At 38.8% G+C, this 27044-nt stretch overlaps 1 protein-coding gene across 1 annotated transcript; it reads left to right on the forward strand.

Moving 5' to 3' along the window:
* On the forward strand, positions 767 to 26626 carry LOC100737755 (hyaluronan synthase 2-like). The gene is made up of 4 exons (XM_021088980.1): positions 767 to 1040; positions 8370 to 8998; positions 23498 to 23597; positions 24984 to 26626. Exons 2-4 carry the CDS (start codon positions 8370 to 8372, stop codon positions 25911 to 25913), a joined length of 1659 nt encoding a protein of 552 aa, XP_020944639.1. The 5' UTR covers positions 767 to 1040; the 3' UTR covers positions 25914 to 26626.

Raw genomic sequence — 27044 nt, forward strand, 5'->3', positions numbered from 1 at the left:
AAGAAAACAGGGATTGCAGGAGGTCTAGCCTATGTCTTTTAAAAGTCCCTATTGGAAGAAGCCTATCTCATTTTTTTTTTTTTTTTTTTTTTTTTTTTTTGTCTTTTTGCTATTTCTTGGGCCGCTCCCGCGGCATATGGAGGTTCCCAGGCTAGGGGTTGAATCGGAGCTGTAGCCACCGGCCTACGCCAGAGCCACAGCAACGCAGGATCCGAGCCGCGTCTGCAACCTACACCACAGCTCACTGGCAACGCCGGATCCTTAACCCACTGAGCAAGGGCAGGGACCGAACCCGCAACCTCATGGTTCCTGTCGGATTCGTCAACCACTGCGCCACGACGGGAACTCCCTATCTCATATTTTTTAAAGTCATGGCCATATCAATCAAAGGGGAAAAACACAACCTGTGAGCAGTCACACTCTTTCCCCCAATAGTAACGCATATCCACTCAGCATCACCTCAATGTATAGTAAAGCGGAGTAGAATTTGCCACCCCCAAATATGTCTCTTTGGCATAAAGATTATTTGAACTAAAGGCACTTAAAACCCAGCAGATTCAGGAAAAGCTCTTTGCTTCTTTCTCTATTACCTAAATTTGCTCTGGAAAGGGGGTTTAGACCAGGAAGAGTGCTTAATCAGAGACATCTTTTTGCGTAAGGAACTTATCTGCGTTAACACGGCAACTATTGTTTTCTAAATATCTCCTCCCTTCCGGTGAATGATTTTCCTCCCCTGTGCATCCCCAGACTCCTACCTGTTTTCTTAGCTCAGACTATTATATAAACCTCCAATAGGTGGCTGCCCTTTGAGCTTTCTATCTTTATGGGGTGCCTGCACACACTTGATAGATTTTTACACCGTTAATTGCTCTCTTCACATTTAAATCGTTTAAATAGCCAAAGTACCTAGAAGGGAAGGAGAGGATAGTGTTCCTGTCTTACAGTTCTCCAGTCAATGTACGTGTCCACCAGCTGGACACTGCTCACTCTGGGGCTGCCACAGCTGAGATCGTGGGACCTCTCGCAAGAATCAAGAGAAGGTAAGAATTCTTATCATGTCACTTTCCAGATCTCTGTCTGCAAGGTCTGGCGAAATAAGAATGGCGAGTGTTTCTTTCTCATTTTCCAAATTTAGATTAGCAAGAAAAATATCTTTGTGAATTAGTTTCTTAGGTATAGTGACTCAGGCCAAATTTTTGGTTATAGTACTCTTCCCCCCCCCGCCCCCGAGGACTTTCTGATTTTTTTTTATACTTTATCAAATGCTCTCTAATTTTACTTACTTATTTTCTTTTTAAAAAAAAGTTATTGGAGTATTAGTTGATTACAACATTGTGTTAGTTTCAGGTGCACAACAAAGTGATTCAGATATACCATATATGCCTATATATCTCCGTTCTTTTTCAGATTCTTTTCCCATATAGGTTATTACAGAATATTGAGTAGAGTTCCCCGTGCTGTACAGTAGCTCTTTGTTAGTAGTGCATCTGTGTTAATCCTAACCTCCTAAGTTATCCCTTCCCTCGTTTCCTCTTTGATAACGGTAAGTTTGCTTTCCAGACCTGCGAGTCTATTTTTTGTTTGGTAAATAAGCTCATTTGTGTCATTTTTTTTAGATTCGACATATAAGTGATATCATAAGATATCTACCTTTGTCCGACTTACTTCACTTATGTGATAATCTCTCGGTCCATTCATGTTGCTCCAAATGGCATTATTTCATTCTTTTTTATGGATGACTTCTATTCTGTTTTGTAAATGTACCACGTCTTTATCCATTCATCTGTCAATGGACATTTAGGTTGCCTCCATGTCTTGGCTATTGTAAGTAATGCTGCTGTGAACATGGGGTGCATGTACCTTTTCGAATTAGAGTTTTCTTGGGATATGTGCCCACAGTGGGATCACTGGGTCATATTGTGATTGTATGTTTGTTTTTTAAAGAAACTTCCATACTGTTCTCCATAGAGGCTACACCAATTTACATTCCCACCAACCTCTTGTTTTCTTTTTTTAAAAATTAAATTTAATTTTTTTATTACTCAATGAATTTATTACATTTATAGTTGTACAATGATCATCACAATCCAATTTTATCTTATTTTCTATTGATCCCTTTCCTCCTAGAGACAGTCATTGTTTTCTTTTGTCTCTAGTTTATGTCATTTGTCATAAAGAGGAGACCATAGGTCAGATTTCCCTTTAGTCTTGAGGACTTGGCTTTAGGACCAGTGAGAATATTTCCTCTGGTCTCTATCAGCCAGAAGGTATAAGGGCTGACATGCCTTTGGTGGCCGGTTGATAGACTTGGGTTCTAGCACATAAACTCACAAACAGCATCATCTTTGTCTGATCATGTCAGCACTCAGGGGAGGTTTTCATAAGGGGTCCCAGTCCATCAGCGGCCTTTGCCACCTCAACCTTCATTGTCCTGTTAGCGCTAGAAAAGCCCATTCTAGTAGTACCTGCCTGGTGTGGCAGGTTAGCAGATCTGAGACTGGAGGTGTCTTACCTTCTTACGGGAAATAGAAGAGACTGTTTCTGCTACAGCCTTGCTATTGCCTCTGACAACGACGGTCTTTGTTTTCTTAGACTAATGCAGGGAATAAACTTTCTGGATCTTGTGGGTTCTGTATCTTTTGCATTCTCCTTTGGGATGCCTGTTACATCCATGGTTAAGCCATAAAAACACTTATTGGTTTGAATAGCTACTGAGATTGGTAGCTCCTACTCATCAATTCAATCCTTTGAACTGGCTATATTTACAAGAAAAGGGAGAGAGAGAGAGAGAGAATTCTCACCCTCAACAATTGTTTTATTTGTACTTATGGAAAAACCATGCTGAAAACTGGATGCAAAGGAGTATAACGGCCAACCCTGGGGACTCCCTTAACCAGATAAAAGAACAAGAATTCTGCTAAGAACAAAAAGTAAGGTCCACATCTGACATAAATTCTCCGTCTCCCCCAATCCCTGTCCCTGACACTCCAGAAGATCCTTTGGCTTTCTGGGCCCCTGATTTAAATCACCTCCCTCAAAATCCAGCCCCATCAAATTTCCTTAGATCCCAAAACTTTGGCAGCCTCCCCAGAAAATCCCTTACATATCCAGCTGCCTGTTTGGATTTCCCTTTCTTTAAAAGATTTAGAGAGCCCTCTGGCCCAATCTCCAGGCCCAGGGTACACAGGTCACTCAAGCAAATAAATACAAAAACATTCAGAAAGTAAATGTATCAGAATCACCCTAGATGGGTGACAGGGCTCATTTAGCTCTTCCTTACAACTGCTCTTACTTTCCAGGTCTCTACCATCAGGCTTTGCTAATTTCAGGCTTCCTCATGTAATATCATTTGCAAATGTATCCTGAACCCCCCACTGCAAGTAATTCATGTCCCCTGGGCAGCAGCAAATCTAAATTATAAAGCCCCTATACCTCCACTTTCAGAAAATTCTACCAACTTTAGGCAGGAATTAAAAAGACTAGTGGCCATTTATAATCTACTCCCAGGCACCTCACTGGACTGTTATGGGATGTTTTTCCCACGCATCATTATAGGAATCAGACAAGCTAGGTCCCCTGCTGAAAACAAAACAAAAACAACAAAACAAAACAAAGCAAACCTCACTGGGGAAACAGAAGACGAAAACATCTCCCAGATCCTCCCACAAATGACCAGAAAATGACCCATCCGGAAGCTGATATTCAAGGGCTGACAGATGAGGCTTTTGCCCCTAAGTAAATTGGTCTAAAGTTAAACCGTGCACTCACAAAGGAGAGCATTGGAAGGCCTTTGCAGAACACTTTATATAGATTTTTCAAAGGCATACTTCAATAAACCCTGAAGTTCCAAAACATAAACCTTTTAATTTCTATGCTAGTAGGAAAATTTCTCCCTGATACAAAAAGTCAAATTCAAAATAGTGTGGCTGGGTGGTCTGGTCAACCTCTAAACATCATAATGGAAGAAGCTACCCAGTTCTTTGAAGATAGTTTGTAGAAATGCAGGAGGAAAAATGAGTTAAAATGAACAAGTCTTATTAGCAGCTTTAGAGAAAGAAAAGCATAACTCTGGGAGCAACTCAAAAGTCTGCTCAGATTGTTTCCTATTTTCCTGCAGACGTTTGCAGATATTGTAAGAAAAAAAAAATCAAGACATTGAAAGTACAATTGTCCTGAACTTAAGAAAAAGATGGAAAATTTCAAAATATAATTATTCTAGCCCTCTGATAATAAACAAATATACCCTAAAACTCCTTGGATAAAACTTGGCACTTTCTCTGTGCTTTTGTGATATAGATTTTCTAGGACCCAAGATCCAAACATCTCCTATATTCTTGTAAATGTCCTTCCTCCCCTTTGTAGACTCAATGACCTACCTCTTAGTTACCTTGGTATCTTATATAAGCCTCAATTACCTGGCTGCCTTTGGAGTCTTCATATCTTCGGAGGACTCCTATAAGTACATAATTAAATTTGTTTTTAATTTAACTGGTAATCTGTCTTACATCATTTTAATTGTTTACCCAACCAAAAACCCAGAAAAGAAGAAGGGAAAATTTTGTCTCCACTAGAATGATTATAGGGAATACAAGGTGAATGATGCCTCTTGGATCTGAGCAGTGTGTTGAAAAAAGAAAACTGAGTAAATTTGAAGATGTAATTGGCTTTATTCAATGATTCATTAATCAGATAGCATCCCACCTAACAAACAGAAAAGAGCTCCCATAGTTGTACAAAATCGAAGGTTCTTATGGGCAGAAGAAGTTGGAAAAAGAATGTTTGTAGCAGAGAATGATTGTTTAAGGCAAGGGTCACCTTCGTTCATTGTAAGGCTGAGGTCTATTACACCTTACTTCATTAGTGCTGACCAAATAACTCCAGAATGACTAGTCATGTTCCTTAGGAGAGGCTGAAGTTAGATTAGTCATTAGGTCTCAATTTGCTGACATTAGGCTTAGCACAGGTGTTTCAATTTGAGGTGTGTAATTTCTTTTTAATAGACATGATGGCCACATAACTAGTAAGAACCAAGACAACAGTAGGTGCTACATGGACATTCAATGTGAAGTCTTAATGTGGAATAAGGAAATATAAAGAATATCCAGCAAAGGGTGTGGAGAAAAGGGAATCTCCTACACGGTTTGTGGGAATGTAAATTGGTATAATCACGATGGAAAACAGTAAGGAGGTAGCTCAGAAAACTAAATACAGAACTGTCATGTGATCCAGCAATCCCATTTCTAGGCATATATCCAGACAAAACTTTCATTCAAAAAGATACATGCACCCCTACTATGTTCATTTCAGCACTATTCACAATAGCCAAGACATGGAAATAACCTAAATATCCATTGACATATGAATGGATTAGGAAGATGTGGCACATATACACCATGGAATACTACTCAGCCATAAAAAAGAACAAAATAATGCTGTTTGCAGCAACATGGATGGAACTAGAGATTTTCATACTAAGTGAAGTAAGTCAGAAAAAGAAAGACAGGCACCATATGACATCACTTACATGTGGAATCTAAAATATGGCACAAATGAACCTATCTACAGAACAGAAACAGGCTCACAGACATGGACGTCAGACGTGTGGTTGCCAAAGGGGACAGAGAGGGAGTGGAATGGACTGGGGAGTTTGGGGTTAATAGATGCAAATTATTATATTTAGAATGGATAAGCAATGAGGTCCTGCTCTATAACACAGGGAACTATACACAATCACTTGTCATAGGACATGATGAAAGATAATATGAGAAAAAGAGTGTGTGTGTGTGTGTGTGTGTGTGTGTGTGTGTATGACTGGGTGACCTCACTATACAGCAGAAATTGGCAGAACAATGTAAATCAACTATAATTAGGAAATGTGAAAAAAGAAAAACTAGCAAGAGATTTTGCAGATAATTACTTAGCCTAAGTTATCATTGAAAATAACTTTACTTAGCTATCAATACCTAGTTGAATTAAAGGAAAAAACTGAGTGTTAACTACATGTAATTACGATAAAACTCTGAAGTTGGTAGGAATGATTGAAGATGGAGACCCTGCATTTATGCTAATAATACCCCTCATTAGAGTTCATTCTTAGAAGAGGAGGAAAGTAAGCTTCAGTGGGGAGTAATGGAATACTATAATTTATAACAGGGAATATATATTTGGTCTTTGTCCCATTTCTGGTACAGAGTTCCTAAAACCCTTGGAATTTTCTAAGTGATGAGGACATCGGAGATATCTTTGTTATGTTCATGAGACTTTTGGAAAGCACCTAAGGATGGAGGTCGTTTGTCAGTGGGGCCAACATGCGATTAGAGATCAAAATACCCAGTCCCATGCCCAGTCCTCTAGGTAGGGGAAAGGATCTGAAATTGAGTTGCATTGCCACTGGCCAATGATGCAATCAATCATACCTATGGAATGAAGCCTCCATGAAGAACTTAAACAAGGAGAAGGCTTACAGAGTTTCGGGTTGCTGAACATATGGAAATTTGGGGAAAGTGGTGTGCTTACAGAAGGCATGGAAGCTCTGTGCCCTTTCCCCATACTTGGCCCTATGTGTTTCTTAATTTGGTTGCCACTAGTTATTTCATAAGAAACCAGTAGTCTACTGACTAAAAGGGCTTTTCTTTTATTTTCTCTTTTTTGGTTATGTGAGCCAATCTAGCAGATTCATTGTACCCAAAAGAGGGTGGTGGAGACCTTGGATTTTTTTTTTTTGCTTTTTAGGGCCTCACCCATGGCATATGGATGTTCCCAGGCTAGGGGTCAAATTGGAGTGGCAGCTGCAGGCCTACACCACAGCCACAGCAACATGGGATCCAAGCCATGTCTGCCGCCTACACCACAGGTGACGGCAATGCTGGATCCTTAACCCACTGAGTGAGGCTAGGGATCAAACCCCCAACCTCATGGTTCCTAGTCAGATTTGTTTCCGCTGCGCCATGATGGGAACTCTGAGACCTCTGATTTATTGCCAGTTGGTCAAAAGTACAAGTAACAACCTGGGATTGCAACTGACATCTGACATGCTGGGGTGGGGGGCTGTCTTGTAGGACTGAAGACTTAGCCTGCAGAATCAGATGCTATCTCTGGGAAGATAGAGTCAGAACTGAGTTAAATGATGGGACACTTAGCTGGTGTGTGAGATGTGTTTGTTAGGTATGTGGGGGAAAACCCCTTTCTATACTCACTAGAATTGAGTCCAGGAAACCAAAAAGAAAGCCAAAAAAAAAAAAAACCCCAAAACCAAAAACCAAAAACTAAAAAGACTACCAGGCACCTCTTCTATGCTCAGCATTGGAGATGCTTTGGGAAATATAGAAAATACGATCTTCCTATACACTAATTGTTCAAAACCTTATTCATGATAAACACAATCTGCAGAGAGGAGCACAAAACTGGCTATTATTAAGAACTGAAATTGTTTTAGGTCTAATGTGCTAATAAGTCTTTAAGAAGATGGATGACTCACCTGTTGAAATTAAGCTACCGCTTCTTTTATTCATGATTTATTTCTACCAATGTTTATAGTGTGCTTATTCTTCCAGTAAGTGTTCCAGTAAGTTTTCTGATCCCCAGAACCTAACCAGCTGGTGTTAGTGATGGTGGATGGGGGATATAGCCATCTGAACAAAGAAATGCAATTCAGAATTACAGGGGATTTGATGGATGTCTATGCAGGCATAAAGTATTTTTCATGTCAACAGAGCTTTTGGAAAGAATCAAAGCTAAACCCCCTCATTTAACAAATTTAAATAATAACAACAACAACTACTACTACTGCTAAGGCCCAGAGAGATAAAGCTATTGGTTCAAAGTCATTTGGTTAGCTGATGGAAGAGCTAGTCCTCAAATCCAGCTATCCTTATCTTTAACTTTAGCTGGCTGCATGGAAAAGGTGTGAGCTGAGGGATTTACATCAGAGGTGAAATGGAATTACACATGGGAAATTTAGCAAAACCTGTGGACTTTTCACTGATCAATATTTGGGGTGAGGGAACAAGAAGAAACTGTCTTGATTGCTGGGAAGTTTAGGTTATACACGTAGCTATGATCAGGTTCATGAAGCGCATCCTTAGATAATCTAACACACTGCAAATAATGCAGCCATATATTTGTTTAACACATGATACTTTCCAATATCATCTGGTTCTCGAAAGAGTCCTCAGAGGTGTGCCAAAAGGGCATTCTTATCTCTGTTTTGCAAAAGAGCCAACTGAGATGCAGAAAGTCACACAAACCAGTTAACTGAGAAACTCAAGGTTAGAATGTGTTCTAGTCCAGTGCTCTCCCTGTGATACAATGTACACAACAAGTATGGAACCAGAGCGGTTAACCAAGAGTGGTATTTGATTGTTTTACAGATGTGTTGCAAGGCGCTTCTAAGTTTCCTGAGAATATTTGGAACAACGCTTTTTGGAGTCTCACTGCTCACGGCAATGATAGTTTCTTACACTGTTGGCTACCAATTTGTCCATACGGATGACTACTATCTCTCTTTTGGACCATATGGTCTCTTCTTAGCTATACACATCATCATTCAAAACATATTTGCCTTCCTGGAACATCAAAAAATGAAAAAATACTTAAATATCCCCATTAACTTGAACCACACTATTGCTCTTTGCATCGCGGCCTATCAAGAAGATCCAAACTACTTGCGAAAGTGTTTGCAATCTGTGAAAAGGCTAACCTACCCTGGAATTAAAGTGGTCATGGTCATAGATGGGAACTCGGAAGATGACCTTTACATGATGGACATCTTCAGTGAAGTCATGGGCAGGAACAATTCAGCCACTTATATCTGGAAGAACAACTTCCACGAGAAAGGTCCTGGTGAGACGGTTGAGTCACATAGAGAAAGCTCCCGACATGTCACCCAACTGGTCTTGTCCAACAGAAGTGTTTGCATCATGCAAAAATGGGGTGGAAAAAGAGAAGTCATGTACACGGCCTTCAGAGCTCTGGGACGAAGTGTGGATTATGTACAGGTAGGTTTCCAAATCTGCCAGGACAAACATACATTTAAATAAAGAACCTTTTGTATCTCTCCAGTCATATGCTATGGCCCATCCTTGTCCCTTCTGCCACAGTACTCCTTTCAGTTCATTTGAAAACAGCATGACTGCTGAAAGCACATTCTGAGAGGGGAAAAAAATCTTATAAAATGGTTAAGACTGAAAATGCCTAACTTGTGCAGTTATTGGTTAGAAATCAAGATTATGTTGAACAGGAGACCTCTCCTTCCTTCTCTTCCCCTCTCTTAGCCTTCTCTGCCACCTTAAACCTGTGAAGTGAAATCCAACATTATTTTCCTTACTCTTAAAAAGCCCAGCCTCGCAAAAAATAAATAAATAAATAAATAAGTAAAATAAAATCGTGTCTGTCCCAGCAGAAGGATCTTAAGAAAATCTACAGGCCCAAGGAAATCTTTTACAGAGACGAAGAAAAATGGGAGTGGTGAAGATAATTTTCATGGAAAAGGATAGAGAATTCAAAATTTAGACACGGATACAGGAAAATGAAAATGGAGCGGAAAAAAGAAAAAAACAAAAAACAAAAAACCAACTTCTCAAAGCAAAACCTAAATCATGTTTATTTCACTCCCCAAACAGCATTACCTCACTCCCAGCAACTTGACCTTTGAAAGCATCTGTGGTGTTTGCTCGCATGAACACTCAACAGGCCATGTCTCTCATTAATTCCATGCCTGCGCACACTAAGGTTTCTCCGCCCCTAGTTTTCATTGAGACCTTCTTTTTCAGAATATTAGTAGGATCCCTGTGAGTTTTTCAGTTGTAATTTTCTGTAGATACTTTAGTAGATTTTGACCATGATGATACTGAGAAGGGAGAAATGTTGCTGGCTTACAAAATCCCCTGGACATTCTTCTCTCTTCTCTTAAAAGTGAAACTCTGGCTTTCAGGGGTGGCTTTATGGGCACGAAGTGATGCCCAGTGGGTCTCTTTTTTCTCCTTCTCTTTCTCTCCATTTTTTTTTTTTTTTTTTTTTTTGGTCTTTTTAGGGCCATACCAGAAGCACATGGAAGTTACCAGGATAGGGGTCGAATGGGAGCTGTAGCCACCAGCCTATGCCACATCCACAGCTATGCAGGATCCGAGTCGCATCTGTGACATACACCACAGCTCATGGCCACTCCAGATCCTTAACCTACTGAGCAAGGCCAAGGATCGAACCCACATTTCATGGGTACTAGTCGGGTTCATAACCAGTTGAACTACGAAAGGAAGTTCCTAGGCTAGAGGTGGAATTGGAGCTGTAGATGCAGCCTATACCACAGCCCACAGCAAGGAGGGATCCGAGCCGCATCTGCAACTTAATATCACAGCTTGCAGCAATGCCGGATCCTTAACACACTGAGTGAGGCCAAGGATTAAACCGGCATCCTCTTGGGCACTGTGTCAGGTTCTGAACTACTGAGCTACAAGAGGAGCTCTGGGTCTTTCTTTTTAATGAGAAAAGAATGGGTCCTCTTTTCAATGTCAATTGACTGAGGTTCTAATCACTAGGATTTCTAGCTGGTTGACCTTGAGCAAGACCACCTCTTAGACCTCAGTTATCTGGATAGTAGAAATTAATCTCACAAGGGGTTTGAGATCAATATTTCAAATGATGTATCCAAAGAGGCCTCTCAAAAACTATTAACGACGGTATTGTTAAAACGATTTAAAAATTTGCTGATAATGGTGTTTTTTTTTGTTTGTTTGTTTTTAATAGCATCATCTAGTCCTTACTTGAAAACTATAGTACATGTCAGTTGCCACCACGGGGTTAATTTGATTAATCTCCAAAGAGTTTTAAGGTATTTCTTAGAATGACAGCATCTTCATATTAACCTACCTTCTAGAGAATTGACAGGGTTTTACCCCTAAGTTTTTCTAACTTCTAGATCTGTCACAATTTAGGTAGTTTTAATTAACTTGGGACATTTTTACATATTCACCTAGTATAACTATAAATAATAAAATGAAACATTTAAAGAAAGATGACTAGGAAAAATATGCGGAGGATTTGAAGAATGAAGCCTAATAGGAGAGAACATCTGATTTGATATCTTACCTTTAATTCTGGTTAAAATAATTGTTATGTTTGTCATTTCTTTTTTTCTTTCTTTCTTTCTTTCTTTTTTTTTTTTTTTTTTTTTTTTGCTTTTTGCTTTTTGCTTTTTAGGACCATGCTTGTGGCATATGGAAATTCCCAGGCTAGGGGTGGAATCAGAGCTGCCATATCCTTAGCCCACAGAGTGAGGCCAGGGATTGAACCTGCATTCTCATGGATACTACTCAGGTTTGTTACTGCTGAGCCACAACAGGAACTCCGTTTTTCATTTCTAATCAAGACGTCTTTGTGTGGGGTTTTCTTTTCTTTTTTTTAAACCTACACCTCCCAAATCTCCTCTCATCACTGTTGTTTTGAATTTTGTTTATATTCTTGGTAGTTTGATATTGTGCCTTTCCAGGAAAAAAAAAATAGCATAAAATATGAAATGTTAGAATAGGCTTTCTGCTACAGCCCTAACCAGGCTTGAGAACTTTACCTTCCTTCAGGTAAAGTTCAGATAGCCTGATCCTCGAGGCAAATTTTAACTGGGCCCTGAATCCTTTTTGGACTCTCAGTCTACTCTAACCATCCAAATAAGGCTAAAAAACAAACAAACAAAAGACAACAACAACAACTTTTGGCATTTGGAAACCAGTACTTTCCACCTCCCCATCCCTTATCAAATCCCCTGATATTTAACCATTCAGACCCTACAGCAATGCAAATTTCTAAAATTCAAATGAATACACTCTTCATCATCCATTCTGACTGACACAGGGTCCAAGAGTTGCAGAGCAGAAGCTACAGAAAGACAGAGGGTGAGGGGGTTGAGGATATTGGCTCCTGAGCATTACAAGTGATTCACCATAGAGTTCAGGTAAGTTAGGGGTGGAAGGAAACAAAGCTCAGGTGCTAATACACAACAGAATGGGGGCAAAGGGGAAGAAACCGACCGTCTGCTCATTCTTGCTAACCTGGCTGGAGAACACTGCTTAACTGTTCAGTAGGGCCAAAATGATTGATTTCCCATTATAGATGGGTCCTAGGCACTGGCCAGCACTCTCTTCACTTGATCTTGAATAGATGTCTTGCTTATTTTTCTCATGTCTCTTATTTCATATCTTCACCACCCTCCCCGGGCCTTATCCAGACCCCTCCCTGCTTAACTACCAACAGATGATCTTGCTGCCTATGAAAGATAATATCAAAAGTACTCATTCTGGAGTTCCCGTCGTAGCTCAGTGGTTGACTAATCCGACTAAGAACCACGAGATTGTGGGTTCGATCCCTGGCTTTGCTCAGCGGGTTAAGGATCCGGCATTGCCGTGAGCTCTGGTGTAGGTTGCAGATGCAGCTTGGATCCCGAGTTGCTGTAGCTCTGATGTAGGCTGGCGCCTACAGCTCTGATTCACCCCCTAGCCTTGGAACCTCCATATGCCGTGGGAGTGGCCCAAGAAATGGCAAAAAGACAAAAAAAAGAAAGTACTCATTCTGAAGGCTGTCCATATCCTTCGTCTCTCCTTCTGATAATTTCAAAGATGTTGACTTACTTCCTATATCGAAGTTAACTTTTCTTCCATCTGTTCTCCTGGGTTCTCCAGATTGGTGTCCTCTGGTATGTTCCAGATCAATCTTTATCAGTTAGCACCTCTATCTCTCTCAGTTTTCATCTCTAGTCTTCTCTATCCACTTCTCAGTCTTACAGCCACTCAAATAACTAATGCTGGCATGAAATACAGAGGGACAATTTAGTCCAGGATAAATCCAGCGTGGTAGCAGATTCATCTGTGATGCTAGAGACAGAGAAGATGGAAAAGCAGCAGAAGAAATATGACAAAATGAGAAAACAAAGGTATAGGGAATAAAAAATAAAGAGAAGAATGAGGAAGATAATCTTAATTTTGAATCAAAGTATTTTCTGGAGAAACTTTTTTTTTTTTTTTTCTCACAGAAGGACAGGTTCTGACTAGTCTGAATATGGCGCAAAAGTCTTTCTCACCTTTGCAAAATGGTATTTATGTTAGCTTTTTTATTTATGTTATGGCAGTGTGTTTTTAAAATTGTAGAAAAGCACAGTGAGCAAAATTACAATTATCTGCAGCAAACACTTACACATATATCATCAAATTTAATACTTTCCAACATGTATCTTTCTTCTGTCCCCTTATTTTTTTAAAACATTGAACTCATATTTGCTTTTTTGCATCCTTTTTTCTCCTTTTCGAAATCAGAAGACCTTTTAAGTATTCTGTGATATCTAGATTATTCAACTGCTTTAATATTCCTTATCACTACACGTGAACATCACTGCATTTTACAACATAAATGGCCACCAGCCTGTGTGACAAAGGAAAAAACAATTACCCCATGGTATGAGTGTTAGGGATTTTCCAGATAGAAAATATACAATAACTACAAACATTTTTGTGTGTGTCTTTTTTAGAGCCGCACCCGCAGCATATGGAGGTTCCCAGGCTAGCGGTTGAATTGGAGCTGTAGCTGCCCGCTTACACCACAGGTACAGCAATGTGGGAACCAAGCCAGGTCTGCAACCTACACCACAGCTCACAGCACCCCTGGATCCTTAACCCCCTGAGCAGTGCCAGGATTGAACCTGAGTCCTCATGGATACTAGCTGGGTTTGCTAATCACTGAGCCATGATGGGAACTTCGCTTGAACATTTTCTAAAAGGAAAATATATAATGAGTCAATTTTATTATTAATTTAATCTGGTACTATCCTAGGTATCCAAGAATCTTTGAGCAGGAAAAAAGTAAGAGTAAATCAATCATTCATAACAGTAGAGTTGAGCCTCATTATTCATGAATGCTGTATGTAAATTAGCCTACTCCCTATGTTGTAAGTGCTACCAAAACCAATAGTTGCAGTGATTTTGTGATTATTTGTAGCCATGTGCAGAGAAGCAAAAGATTGGAGTTGCCTGATGGGCATGTTCCCCACTAAAGTTAAAAAAGGTTATGCTTTGCCTTCTTGACTTAGCTTTTATACAGAAAACAAGTAACAAATAACTTCTTTAGTCTATGTAATGGCATTTCCACATTTTCGTGGTTTTCGTTGCTGATGTAGCTGTTTAAAATGGTCCCTAAGTGTGAGGCTGTATTGCTGCCTAGTGTTTCTAATGCTAAAAGGCTATGATTGCCTTGTGGGGAAAATAGTTTTATAAAATGAACTTTGTTCAGGCATGAGTTATAGCACTGTTGTATAGGAGCTCAATGTTAAGGGATCAAAATTAGGTGTTTTAAAACAGAAACACAAATAAAATAAGGTTAGAAATTGATCAGTAGACTAAAAATATTGTTACTAGAGGCTTTGAGGTAGTTAACCCTGTTTTCTTTTTCTTTCTTTCTTTCTTTCTTTCTTTCTTTCTTTCTTTCTTTCTTTCTTTCTTTTTCTTTCCTTCTTTCTTTCTTTTTTTTTTTTCTTTTTTTGGTGGACCCTGTGGCATGTGAAAGTCCCCTGGCCAAGCATCAAACAATTGCCACAGTGGCAACCTGAGCCACTGCAGTGATAATGCCAGATCCTTAACCTGCACCACAAGGGAACTCCTAACCCTGTATTTCTGTTGGAGGTGATTTTTTTGTATTTGCTAATTCATTGTCATGGAAACTTTGTAGAACATAGCTACTGTGAATAGTAGGAATTGATGATATATAACACTTGATTGGCTCTCGTTCTATATAGAAAGCTTACGTAACTGAAGTAGTCTGACGGCTGATGTTGAGAATGTTCTTTGTTTCTTTGTATCCTTCATTTTAAAGGATAAGATCAAGAGTACATTAGACTAGGGGTGAGGGAATCTGCACTTAGAATCAACTCTGTTGTTTAGATTGGTGTTTAAAGGCCACCATTATGGGACTTCTCGATTTCCCTTTTTAGAATGAGAATCTCTACCATTTGGAATAAGGGTGTTTTGTGGCTTAAGACCTAGAGGTGACAACATTTGGTTTCTCACTTTTCCAGCTGGCTTGTCACCTTTGCTTTACACCTTCTATAAACTTCACACATGTATAAGCTTTCCTAAAAATGAAAGGAGAATAACCAAATGACTCCTTTTTAAACTTTAGTGTTTTGGAGAGATCCTAGGCTGACCAAAGGCAAGAATTATTTTATAACAATTTGAGTAATTCATTCTACCAAAGAAGGCCTATGTCTTCCTAATCCCTTTCAAGAATAGTAATAAAAAATGGCAAATTGCTTAGGTGTGCAGAAGTAGAGGTTTCCCATTGGCTAGATTTGAGATCTTCTACCATAAACCAAATACCGTAAAAGAGAAGCATCCTCCCCATCCCCCATCTCTATCCCAAATGAAAGATTATCTTTTTCTTCTTCGAGGACATTTTTTTTTTTTTTCTGGAATGATTTTACTCATTAATTTCAAATGAGTCTTTTTAGTGCTAAAACTCTTAGGCTTTATGATTTTGTATTTGCCACTCCCATCATTTGCCATTTCCTATTTTCCACTTAATCTGATGCTGGTAAATTTAGTTGTATGCTTACACATAAATTCCATTTTTCCAGAATTCAAATGAATAGAAAAAGATTCTTTAAATGAAAAAAATCATGTAATATTGATAAAGTCCTAGAAGTTTGTTTAATATAATCAGTGACCATACATTATGAACTTTGACCTTTTGGTTATATGAGAAATTTAAAAGTGTGTACAATATTCCATTTTTGTGAAAGTTATTTTTTTATCCTATTCCTTGGTCTCCCCCATCTCCTGCATGCATGTGTCCCTACACAAATTACCAGTTATATGTTTTCTTTTTAACCAAACAAAGCAGTTCTTTGGGTCAACAGTTAACATAAAATTTGTATCATACACATTTACGTACTTCCAAAACCAAGATTCCATTCCTGTTTTAAGTAGCAGTGCATTCAGCAGGTTCCAAATCAACAAAGAGATGCTGACTCAAGAAGCAACAAACAGTTTTGGAAGTTTCCATGGGTCTACCTTTGCTATAGGAAATTTCACACATTGTAGCCCAAGGATATAGCTCAGGCCATAAGTGAATCACAATCAACTATAAAATTCTCTCTAATCTATATCTTTTCCTTAGTTTTCTACTAAGGATCCATTAATTGGTTTTCCAAGAACACTATCACCTTTGTTGGGCATTGGACCTGGAGATAGTTTTTGCTCTCTGAGTGAGTCATAGTTTATTTCTAGTAATAAAAGAAGAACTCTTTTCCTCGTTGGATTAGTATCCTTAAATTACTCTTCTGGTTTTGATTTATTACTTTAGTATATATAGCTTCCTTTTATTGGGCATCTCCTATGAGCTAGCCCTTATAAATGTTATACATACATTGTCTAATTAATTCTGATCATGATTTTATCCATATTTTTCACCTGGGAGATAGAGACTTAGAAAGCTGTGGTAAGAAGTCTAAGGTTAAGAAGCTAGTCCAAGTGTATATAAATGGTAAATGGATTGGGACTCAGATCTGTCTGATTCCAAGGCTTTGCATAGGGCTTTCCTTTCCTTTCAGTAGTATATTTGCTCTGGGTCTGGTACTGTTAGGAGTTAGGGGGCTGGCCCCATACTTGTGTTTGCTGGTATATAAATATTTGTGAATGTTTTTGTTCTGACTGATCCCTTCTCACTATAGAAATGTTCCAGGGGAAGGAGGTGTAAGGAGGACTTTCCTTTTATTGTATGGTTAAGTTGTGGCAGGGAAACTAGGTACTGGGGTCATAATCAAAAGTAACCGCAAACGTAGTAGAAAGAAAGAGTCTCACTGCGTCCAAGTTAAGATGAAGGATCAAGGTCAAGGAAGGTTTGAGCCTTACGAGCAGGGAAAGGATGAAGGCAGAAGGGGTCTTGGTTTAGTTTCCACCTATTTCCTCACTGAAGGTAGCCAGAATAATTAAGGTTTCCTCTTGCTGGGTAGCTCCCAATGCCTTTTGAAATGGTGTGGGGCAGGCAGAGGTGGAAAAATCTACCAGTCAGTCTGAAAGGAAACAGGTATATATAAAAAAACACCCCAAAACATAAACATAGCTACTTGGCACTTTGGACTTGAGCTTAGAAACTGAAAAACATTTGGTAGAACAGGTAACAATATTGCTACAGGAGATTTTTATTTACATTGTTGTGAGGTAAATTAAGATCAGTGATTTAAATTGGAATGGATTTACAGTCTAACAGCTTATGTTATAGATTAATAGCAGTCTAAATTTAACTGCCACAGGAAGTTCCCAATACGTTTAAATATGTTCATTGGGATAAGACATATAATCAATTCCTTCTTTTAGTGATTACTGAGTCACGTATGTGTGGTAATGATTGTCGTGATCTTCTAGGTGTGGGTTTACTTAGCAAGCATGAAAAAATGAAAGATCATTACCCTGTACTAATGACATGCTTCCCTTTGGCCTTCTATATTTTATGAAGTATCTTTATATGCAGTATCTTACTCTGGTATCATAATGATGGTAAATGGTTTGTTCAAGGCCATATGAGACAAAGTAGGAAGGTACAGAACTTAATTGAGGCTTCTTGATTTGTTTTTATAATAGGCAAATCTTGGCCTAGTCTAAGAACAGGGAGGCAACCTTAGAAAACTCCACTAGAATTAAATTGGGACTTAAGAACATATTTTATCTCAATATTTTTTTTTTTTTGTTAATTTTATGAAAGTGAACCCCCCTGAAACCAGTTATTTTAGGCCCAGGGTTGGTACACTTTGCTTGTAAAATGCCTGATAGTAAATGCAGTCTTTACAGGCCATACAGCCTTTGCGGTAGCTATTCAACTTTGCTATTTTAGAATGAAAACTTCCTTAGATAATATGAAAATGAATGTGCATGACTGGGCTCCAATAAAGCTTTATTTATGGACACTGAAATTTGAATTTTATATAATTTCCATGTGTGTCACACACACACACACACACACACACACACACACACACACATATACTTGCTTTTTAGGCCCGCGCCCATGGCGTATAGAAATTCCCAGTCTAGGGGTTGAATTGGAGCTCCAGCTGCCTGCCTTTACCACAGCCACAGCAATGCAGGGTCCAAGCAGTGTATGCGACCTACACCACAGCTCAGGGCAACGCCAGATCCCCAACCCACTGAGCGAAGGCAAGGATCAAACCCGCATCCTCATGGACACTACTTGGATTCATTTCTGCTGCACCACAACAGGAACTCCCAAAATATTCTTTTTGATTTTTCAATTGTTTAAAAATTACGTTAATAAATTTAAATTTTAATTAAAATTAAATTACATTTAAACATCATAAATCAACTATACTTCAATAAAACTTTAAAAAATGAAAATAAAATTAGCATATAGGCCATATCAAAACAGGTAGCAGGTTGAAATTGGCTTGTAGACCTTAGTTTGCTAACTCCTGTTTTACATAGGGAGAAAGAGGTGAGCATTAAATCTTGCCTAGAATAGGGAAGGAGGAAGAGCCATGGTCATTTGCACTTTAGTTGATGATTCTGTGGTTAAGACTGAGCAGGCTGGTTCCTCCCATGAACATCTTTTTGTCTTTACATTTTGCATTCATTTTAATCAAAATTTGACAACTTTGCTTCATTTCCATATCTCCTAGTGAGAAGTCCTATGATCACCGATCATGTAGTTTAAACAAATTAGAGTGATAAATTCAGTGTGGCCAGCAAGATGTTTTGACTTGTTCTCTAATTGTTTCCTGTGCACAGATAATGCCCTGTTTTGTTTTGTTTTTTGTTTTTTTCCCCCAGTGTAAAGTTAGCTCTTTGTGAACTGGTCTATGTCTCCCACAGCTTCTAGTTCAGGACTAAATAGACAACGATCTTGAAATTACACACTTGTCATTAATTGGGGAGGAGAGAACTAGAAATCCTGTTTTACCAGGATGATTTTCAGAAGGGCTAAAGTTACACTTTTTAACACACTCATAAATCAATACCGTTCTGTCCATGAACATATGTGCTTTCACAGACTGTCATAGAGGGCGACTTTCTAGTTGGCATTCTATCACCAAATAACATCCAGAAACTGAACTTCTTGAAAACGCATGAATCCCACTACAACCAACCCCTCCCAGGAGGTTCCTGAGAGCTTTCTCTTCTGACAGTTAAACTCTCCATGTGAACAATCTCTCTCAGAGAAGTTCTGGCACTTTGCTGTTGGAAACTGGGAGGGGTGGCACCAATTTACATATGGAGAAGTTTGGTTCGAGTTTAGTCCTTTCAAAGAGGCTGTTCCCTTGGCCTGCTTCTGCTGGCTAGCAGGCGGAGTTACTTGAACATTAATTCTAGATTGCCCCCTTCCTGTTGTTTTTAGTCTTATTTTAGCTTGCTGGTTTTCCCTTTTCCAGCTTGAGTCAATAGAGGTGGGTGTGGCCATAACTTCTCAGGATGCTGAGAGGTTGAAAGGTGGGTTGAACTTCTGCCTTCACTTTTTACTCTGCTAGTTACTGGGCTGCCAGGCTTGTGCCGTGTACACAAAACAGTGATCGACAAGGCAAGAGAGGCAAAACATGCTACTGGGGGAATTTGTTTAGGTTTCTGAGGCTTGGGATACTTGAGTATAAACTGAAGTATTAATAAAATCCTATTTTCTATAATGAAAAACTTGCACCTTGGTTTCATCTAAATTTTTCCCCTAAAAAGAGTGAAATCATGCTGCACTGAAATAGAATGCAAAGACAATAAACAGGTTTTACTTAGAAAATGTATTTATTTTGCTTCTAAATAAGCAAAACTAAATTAAAAACTCAGAAGTTAACACTAAAATTGCTATAATTAGTGAAATCCAGAGAGGTGATAAGTTCACTTTTTATAATTGGCTAGCCTTTATACTCCTTCTTAAGTCATAAGTTGCAATAATGCATTTAAACTGCTGTTTTCACCAACATATTTATCAGTATACAATCTTTTCAGGAAAAAAAGCAATTAGTAAAATGGACATGGATACATGTTTTTTTTGTTGCTGTTTTGGTTTTTTTTCGCTTTTCAGGGCCTCACTTGAGACATATAGAAGTTCCCAGGCTAGGGCACAGCCACAGCAACGTGGAATCTGAGCTGCCTTTGCTACCTACACCACAGCTCACCACAACGCCGGATCCTTAACCCACTGAGCGAGGCCAGGAATTGAACCCGCATCTTCATGGATACCAGTTGGGTTTGTAACCCACTGAGCCACAATGGGAACTCCCAACGTAGATATGTAGATGCATTTTTAAATGTTGGGATTCCTTAGCTACTTTTACATAATGGAGGTGATCTTGCTATATATGTATAAATTCCCCTACAACTGTGATTTTATGCTTCCACAAATTATTTTCTTGAAATAAATTAGTTTTTTTTTCAAAACTAGTACATCAAATCCTTACTATTTTTATAACATAGAGAGCTGTAGAAATAATTTATTTTGATATAAACAATTAGACTAATCTTGATCGAATCCATCCAGGACTGTCAGAGTTGTTGGAAAAATAATGGGAAATATAGATAACACCCCCATCACTGCCAATCATGTCATTTATTATTTGAAGGAAGATGTGAAACTGGTTCCTTACATGTTAACGCTGATCAATTTAAATCTACTACAGCCTTGCTACATTCTCAGAAAAGAATAATATTAAAAAACACAATTTAAAAAATACACACACACAAAATTCAACTGAGTATATTTGAAAATCTAATCAGATTTACATAATGATTCATGAGAGCATCCCATCTCAGCAGACAGGAGCTCTGAGAAGGCGTACATGATGGAAAGTTTTTTAGGCAGAAGGGAGTGGAAAAAGGAAGTCTCTAGCAAAAAGTGGATTATTTCAGGCAAGGTCATCTTCCTTTGGGAGAAGCCGGGGGGGGGGGGAAGGGGGGGTCTATCAGGCAGATTACCTCCCTAGTACTGACCAGGTAATTCCAGATTTACTGGTTAAAAGTCACATTCCTTGGAGAAGCTGAAATTACAATTAGGTTCAATATTTTGTCTTGGTTTTGCTGACATGGAGCTAAGCACAATTGACTCCATTTGGAGCCTGTTTCTCTTTTTAAACAATTTCCACTTTTTTTTAAATTTTTTTATTTTATTGGGTCGCACCTGCGTCATGTGGAAATTCCCAGGCCAGGGATCAAACCCATGCTACAGAAGTGACGTGAGCCATAGCAGTCACAATGCTGTATCCTTAACTCACTGAGCCACCAGGGGACTCTGATAATTTCCACATTTAGACCAGACCCTCAGCTTAACTGAGACGTATGATCAAAATTTAAGGGACTGGGAGTTTCCGTCATGGCTCAATGGTTAAAGAGCCCGACTAGTATCCACGAGGATGCAGGTTCACAGGTTCGATCCCTGGCCTTGATCAGTGGATTAAGGGTCTGACGTTGCCCTGAGCTGTGGTGTAGGTCACAGTTGTGGCCCGGATCTGGCCTGGCTGTGGCTGTGGTGTAGGCCAGCAGCTGTAGCTCCAATTGGACCCCTAGCCTGGGAACCTCCATAATCTGCGAGTGCAGCCTTAAAAAGCAAAAAAAAAAAAAACCAAAATAAAATTTAAGGAATTGTTCTTTAAAAATTTAGGGAATGTTCTTTAGGAGATTGGCTTCACAGTTAGTGACTGTGAACATGCACTTCAGGTTTTTGAGAGAATACAACACACCAGTGAGGTTACTATGACTGTTATAAACAGGATAATTCCCAAAGTTTGAAGTGCTCTTCAGAGCCATGGTCCTCAAGATCCAAACCAATCAAAATCAAATAAGTCCAAGAAAGAATCCCATTGAAGAAGCCATCTTTTTAAGCCAAGTGGTTTGCTCAGTGATCTTGTATAACTGAGTTTCAACTTCCCCACAAGTTGTTAATCCAGTTATAGCAGGTAGTGTCGGCCACAGCAGACATCTCCTTGCTCAGCTGAAAAACTACCATGGGCTATTCTAGTGTCAAGAACAACTTTGGCCAGCGTTCTAAGGAGTTTTGTTGAGCTGCTATTGCCTTAGCAGTGGATTCTACAATATTTTAAAGAGTTAAGGAGAGGTTCCTGATCATAGCCTCATTTATATTTGCTCCTAATCAGGAAAGTAGGAACCTGCCAAAGGAAGTGAACTCTGAATCATATATGCCTCCAGATAAGCCCTTTTTAACTCGGTGATGTAATTTCAGGAGAGGCATTCCAGTTTGTGAACTTTGAGGGGCACAGAGAGACAACCTAAAAGGTACTTACCAGTATGCCGCTGCCATGCAGGCATTCATAAACCCAAGAACAATGATAACCATAACAGACAAAGACAAAAGATAAACACTACTGGGGCATCAACCACTCCCGCTAAGATGGCACTGCTAATGAAATCTAGCATCATGGACAGATCAGAGGTCTCGATGACAAATCTAAAGTCTGAAAGGTTACCCCTCTTATCAATGGCCTGGGAGATAAGCATGATGGCATTTTCTTTCCAAGCCAATGCCAGGGCATTGAAAGGAAAGAAAGAGAAAGAGAGAGGGTTTCACATGTAGTTAAACTATAAAGTTTTAATCTGGCAACTTGAGTGGGAGATTAAATTGATGTCATCTCAATACTTCTCTTCCTCATCAACTTGATTCTGAGGTTTCAAGCTAGTGTGAAGTTCCTAGGGTCTGAAGGAGCCCTTCTTTATGGGGAGACATGGACCCAAGGTTTAAGTTCTTGAAGTTTGGCTGCTGTCTGAACAGTGAGGAAGATCTGGTATTGTCCCTTCTAAGGAGATTTCAATTTTAAGAACAACTGAAATTTCTATAACTGCTTAAGCTAATTATATCTGCTTTTCTGTACAAAGGGCTACATGAATACTTAGTATTCTAGACTAAAACGTGATCTGAAGGTCATGCAAATTTCCCTTCTGACGGAGTGTCATCAGCTAAGCCAATGTCACATGGATATCTTGCTTTAGAATTATACAATCAAGTTTTAAGGAATTGACTTCCTGTCTTTTATTCAGAGGGAAAAAGCTCTGTTAAACATGCCTCCCTTTCAATACTATCATAGAAGTTTCCAATCATTGTTCAGGCCTGAAAGAAAGTTTCCTAAAAGCTTGACTTTTTAAAAATGACTTTTTAAAAAAGACATCTTGAGGGACCAACCCAAACTATTTTCCAAGTTCTGGAAACCAGGATGTTACCTAAGATATGAGACGTTCATTGCCAAAACTGGGAGCAGGTATGGCAAACAAGGAAAAGCTGGTCACTTTCCAAGACATACTTCAGCTGTTCTATCCAGCAGCGTCATTAACTGAAATATCAAGCTTGCTGAAAAACAAGGTTTCTGCATTGACCATTATATAACAAAGTCTTTTATCCCCGTGATACTTGCTTATTAAGACCTTGTGATGATAAAGGCATACTATATACGTCCAATTTTGACTATATGGAGCACAATCATAGACTACTTTAATTCACTTCGTACTTTCTTTTGTGCAGGTTGTGATTCAGACACTGTGCTTGACCCTGCCTCAACAGTGGAGATGGTGAAAGTTTTAGAAGAAGACCCCATGGTTGGAGGTGTCGGAGGAGACGTCAAGGTGCATATGGCTTCCCCTTTTGCAAGAGTCACTTTTACTCACTGACTCCTTGAACAAATATTTACTACTGAGCACCCAATTCTGTGCCAGGTTTTGTTTTGGGGGATGGAGACATATTAGAATATGCCTTGGACACACTTTACTTTTCTCTTCTCCTGTCTAAATTGAAATCATTGAAGATTTCTTTACTTAATCCTGGGTTATAACATATGCATGTAGTAGCTGATAAGTTATATAAAATATAATGTAAATGTGTATGATTTCTGCCATAACTTCTTGAGCCATAATTTAATGTTCTGATAAATTAATAATAGAATTCGACGAGTAAAGGGTTAAAAAATGGAAGTATGGCAGGGAGTGGATTCTGCACTGCATACCTATGTATTTCAAATCTGGGGTTGACTGAAAATTTAAATTGGAAAACAAAGGAAGGAAAGAGAAATGGCAACCCATTTACACTGGTGAGAAAGGCAAAGAAAGTGAGTTTTCCAATTATTTACTTCCCATTATTTGTTATCAGTGGGGAAACAATGAAAAAAGTACTAACAAAGGTGATTTGAAATTTGTGGGATGGGAAAACAAATATGTGAAAATATATGAAGATTAAGCAAGTCTTTTGCAAAAGTGCGATTAGATTTTAGAAAAACATGAGAGGCACATGGAATTTTGACTTTAAATTTAGGTATTGTATTTCTGGATAACCCTCATTTATATTCACGGTGAAAGTGAAGGCAAAGAAAATGCACTAGATGCACACACACACACACACACACACACACACAAAATACCCTGGTGAGAAAAAGGAAGCATGAAAAATTTCTCCTCTGAACAAAATTGAGACAGAGGAGAGAATTATGAAATTTCACCCCCTTACTCAATCCTTATTTCAGGATTTAAGTTTTCAGTAGAGGTCAGAGGAAACCCTTTTATCGCTGGCACTGCAAAAAAGGGAGGAAGGAGATGGAAAATTAGAATTTCATGAGTTGGAAATTAACCAGAGCAGGAGAGAATAGGACTTAATTTTTTTCAAATATTGGATGGTAAGATAGGGTGGGAAAAGAATTTAGGGGCTGAAAATTAAGCCTAAAAATCTCAATATTATAACAGAAGCACAGGGACAAAAATCATAGCAAAAAGAGTACAGAGAGTAATGCAGTAGAAAAAATATTCATTATCAACAAGTCTCAACATAGCACTCCCCTTATCAAATTAATCCCATAATACATAATAAGAGAGATAAAATGTAACCATGTCCAAAAGAGGAAAAAAGCCAACATTGAAGGCTAAAGAAACATCATTCCAGGCAGTAACCTCACAATGGAGCCGATTTGGGTGGCATTTTTAGCTGAGGTTGACCTTCATTTACTTATTTTTTTCTTCCTGCAGATTTTAAACAAGTATGATTCCTGGATCTCCTTCCTCAGCAGTGTGAGATACTGGATGGCTTTTAACATAGAAAGGGCCTGCCAGTCTTATTTTGGATGTGTCCAGTGCATTAGTGGACCTCTGGGGATGTACAGAAACTCCTTACTGCAAGAATTTGTGGAAGAATGGTACCATCAGAAATTTCTGGGCAAACAATGTAGTTTTGGAGATGACAGGCATCTAACGAACCGAGTGCTGAGTCTGGGCTATGCAACAAAATACACAGCTCGGTCCAAGTGCCTTACTGAGACGCCTAAGGATTATCTCAGGTGGTTAAACCAGCAGACCCGCTGGAGCAAGTCCTACTTCCGAGAGTGGCTGTACAATGCGATGTGGTTTCATAAGCATCACCTGTGGATGACCTATGAGGCAGTTATCACCGGGTTCTTCCCCTTCTTTCTCATTGTCACAGTAATCCAATTCTGCTACAAGGGTAACATTTGGAACATCCTCCTCTTATTGTTAACCATCAAGTTAGTAGCTCTCATAAAATCATCCTTTGCCAGCTGCCTTAGAGGAAACATTGTCATGATCTTCATGTCCTTCTACTCCGTGTTGTACATGTCAAGTTTACTTCCTGCCAAGATATTTGCCATTGCAACAATAAACAGAGCTGGCTGGGGCACATCTGGAAGGAAAACCATTGTTGCTAATTTCATGGGACTCATTCCAGTGTCGATTTGGCTTACAATCCTCCTGGGTGGTTTAATTTTCACCATTTATGAGGAATCAAAAAAGCCATTCTCAGAACACAAAATGAAAGTTATAAGTATTGGAGTAGCTGTCTATGTATGCTATTGGATTGTGTTTTTCATGCTGTATGTGCTTTTTATCAATAAATGTGGTAGGCGAAAGAAGAAACAACAGTACGACATGATGCTTGATGTATAATCTACACCGAGGTTTGCAGCCATACACAAAACCTTCTCCTAGGAGCTGCACTGACTGCATAGACAGAATTGTGGCATCAAATGAAGGCAAAAAAGAAGGCATAGCATGGCTGCTGGGACTTGAACAAAGATATTTCTTTGAGTTATTTTGATTCTGCCAAAATAAACCTCCTCAAGAAGACATTCAGATTTAAGTGTTATTTCTAGAACAATGGGAAGATTTCGTTGTTTTTGCACTTTTTCCTTACTGCACATCTGCTAACAGTGTTTTGCCCTATATACCTCACTAGTCAGGCTTTAGGTGGGTTAGCATGGAAGAAAAGGACTTTGGAAGCTCAAGGAAAAGTTCTTTCAACATATACAACCTAAATTATGGACTGTATTAATGGCTACTTTTTATTTAAGAAAGTTTTTGTTGTTGCTGTTATTTAACTCTACCAAATGAAATGCCAAAGGAAATTTCACAGGCCATGGCCTCTGCAGAAGTTTTATATAATTGAATTGTTTCCAGATATTGTACACCAATTGTTAAAGTATTGCATTGTTTATATTTTTCTTCTCTGACAAAATATACCTCTTCTTCCTTTTAAAAAACTAAAATGCGTTATGACAAAATTACACTTAAATATGTTACCCAGAATGTGATGCTTGATTGACTGGTGTTGCTCATTATAGAAAGAATAAAATTTTTTTTCACTCTCTACCTTTTCAAAATGAGCAGTCTATTTCTTTGATAAAAGTACTTAAATGTTCAATATTTTAACTTTTTTCATTTCTTTTAGAAAAGGCCAAAAAACCTGTCACACCTTAGGGGTAGAATACCGATTTTTGTGTACTGTCAACTGAAAAATATGCACAACATAAAAGGTGAGAGTTATGTTTTAATCAATGGACAAAACTGAGGACATAAGCCCTGGACACAGCATCTCAAATAATGCAGAGAGACTTCTCCAAGGAAGAGGGGAGGTGGGGGAAAGGCAGGATTTATAGTTTTATAATAAAGGAAGGTAGTCAGAACAAAAGATAACTGTTAATAAAGAAAACAAGGCATCTCAAGTTAAGGAATTTAGTGCTTTTATATGTATAGGAGGACACAAGAATCAGGGCACAGTAAAATCCCTTTGATATGCAC

The sequence above is a fragment of the Sus scrofa genome, chromosome 4 (assembly GCF_000003025.6).
Source record: "Sus scrofa isolate TJ Tabasco breed Duroc chromosome 4, Sscrofa11.1, whole genome shotgun sequence".
Taxonomy (NCBI): Eukaryota; Metazoa; Chordata; class Mammalia; order Artiodactyla; family Suidae; genus Sus; species Sus scrofa.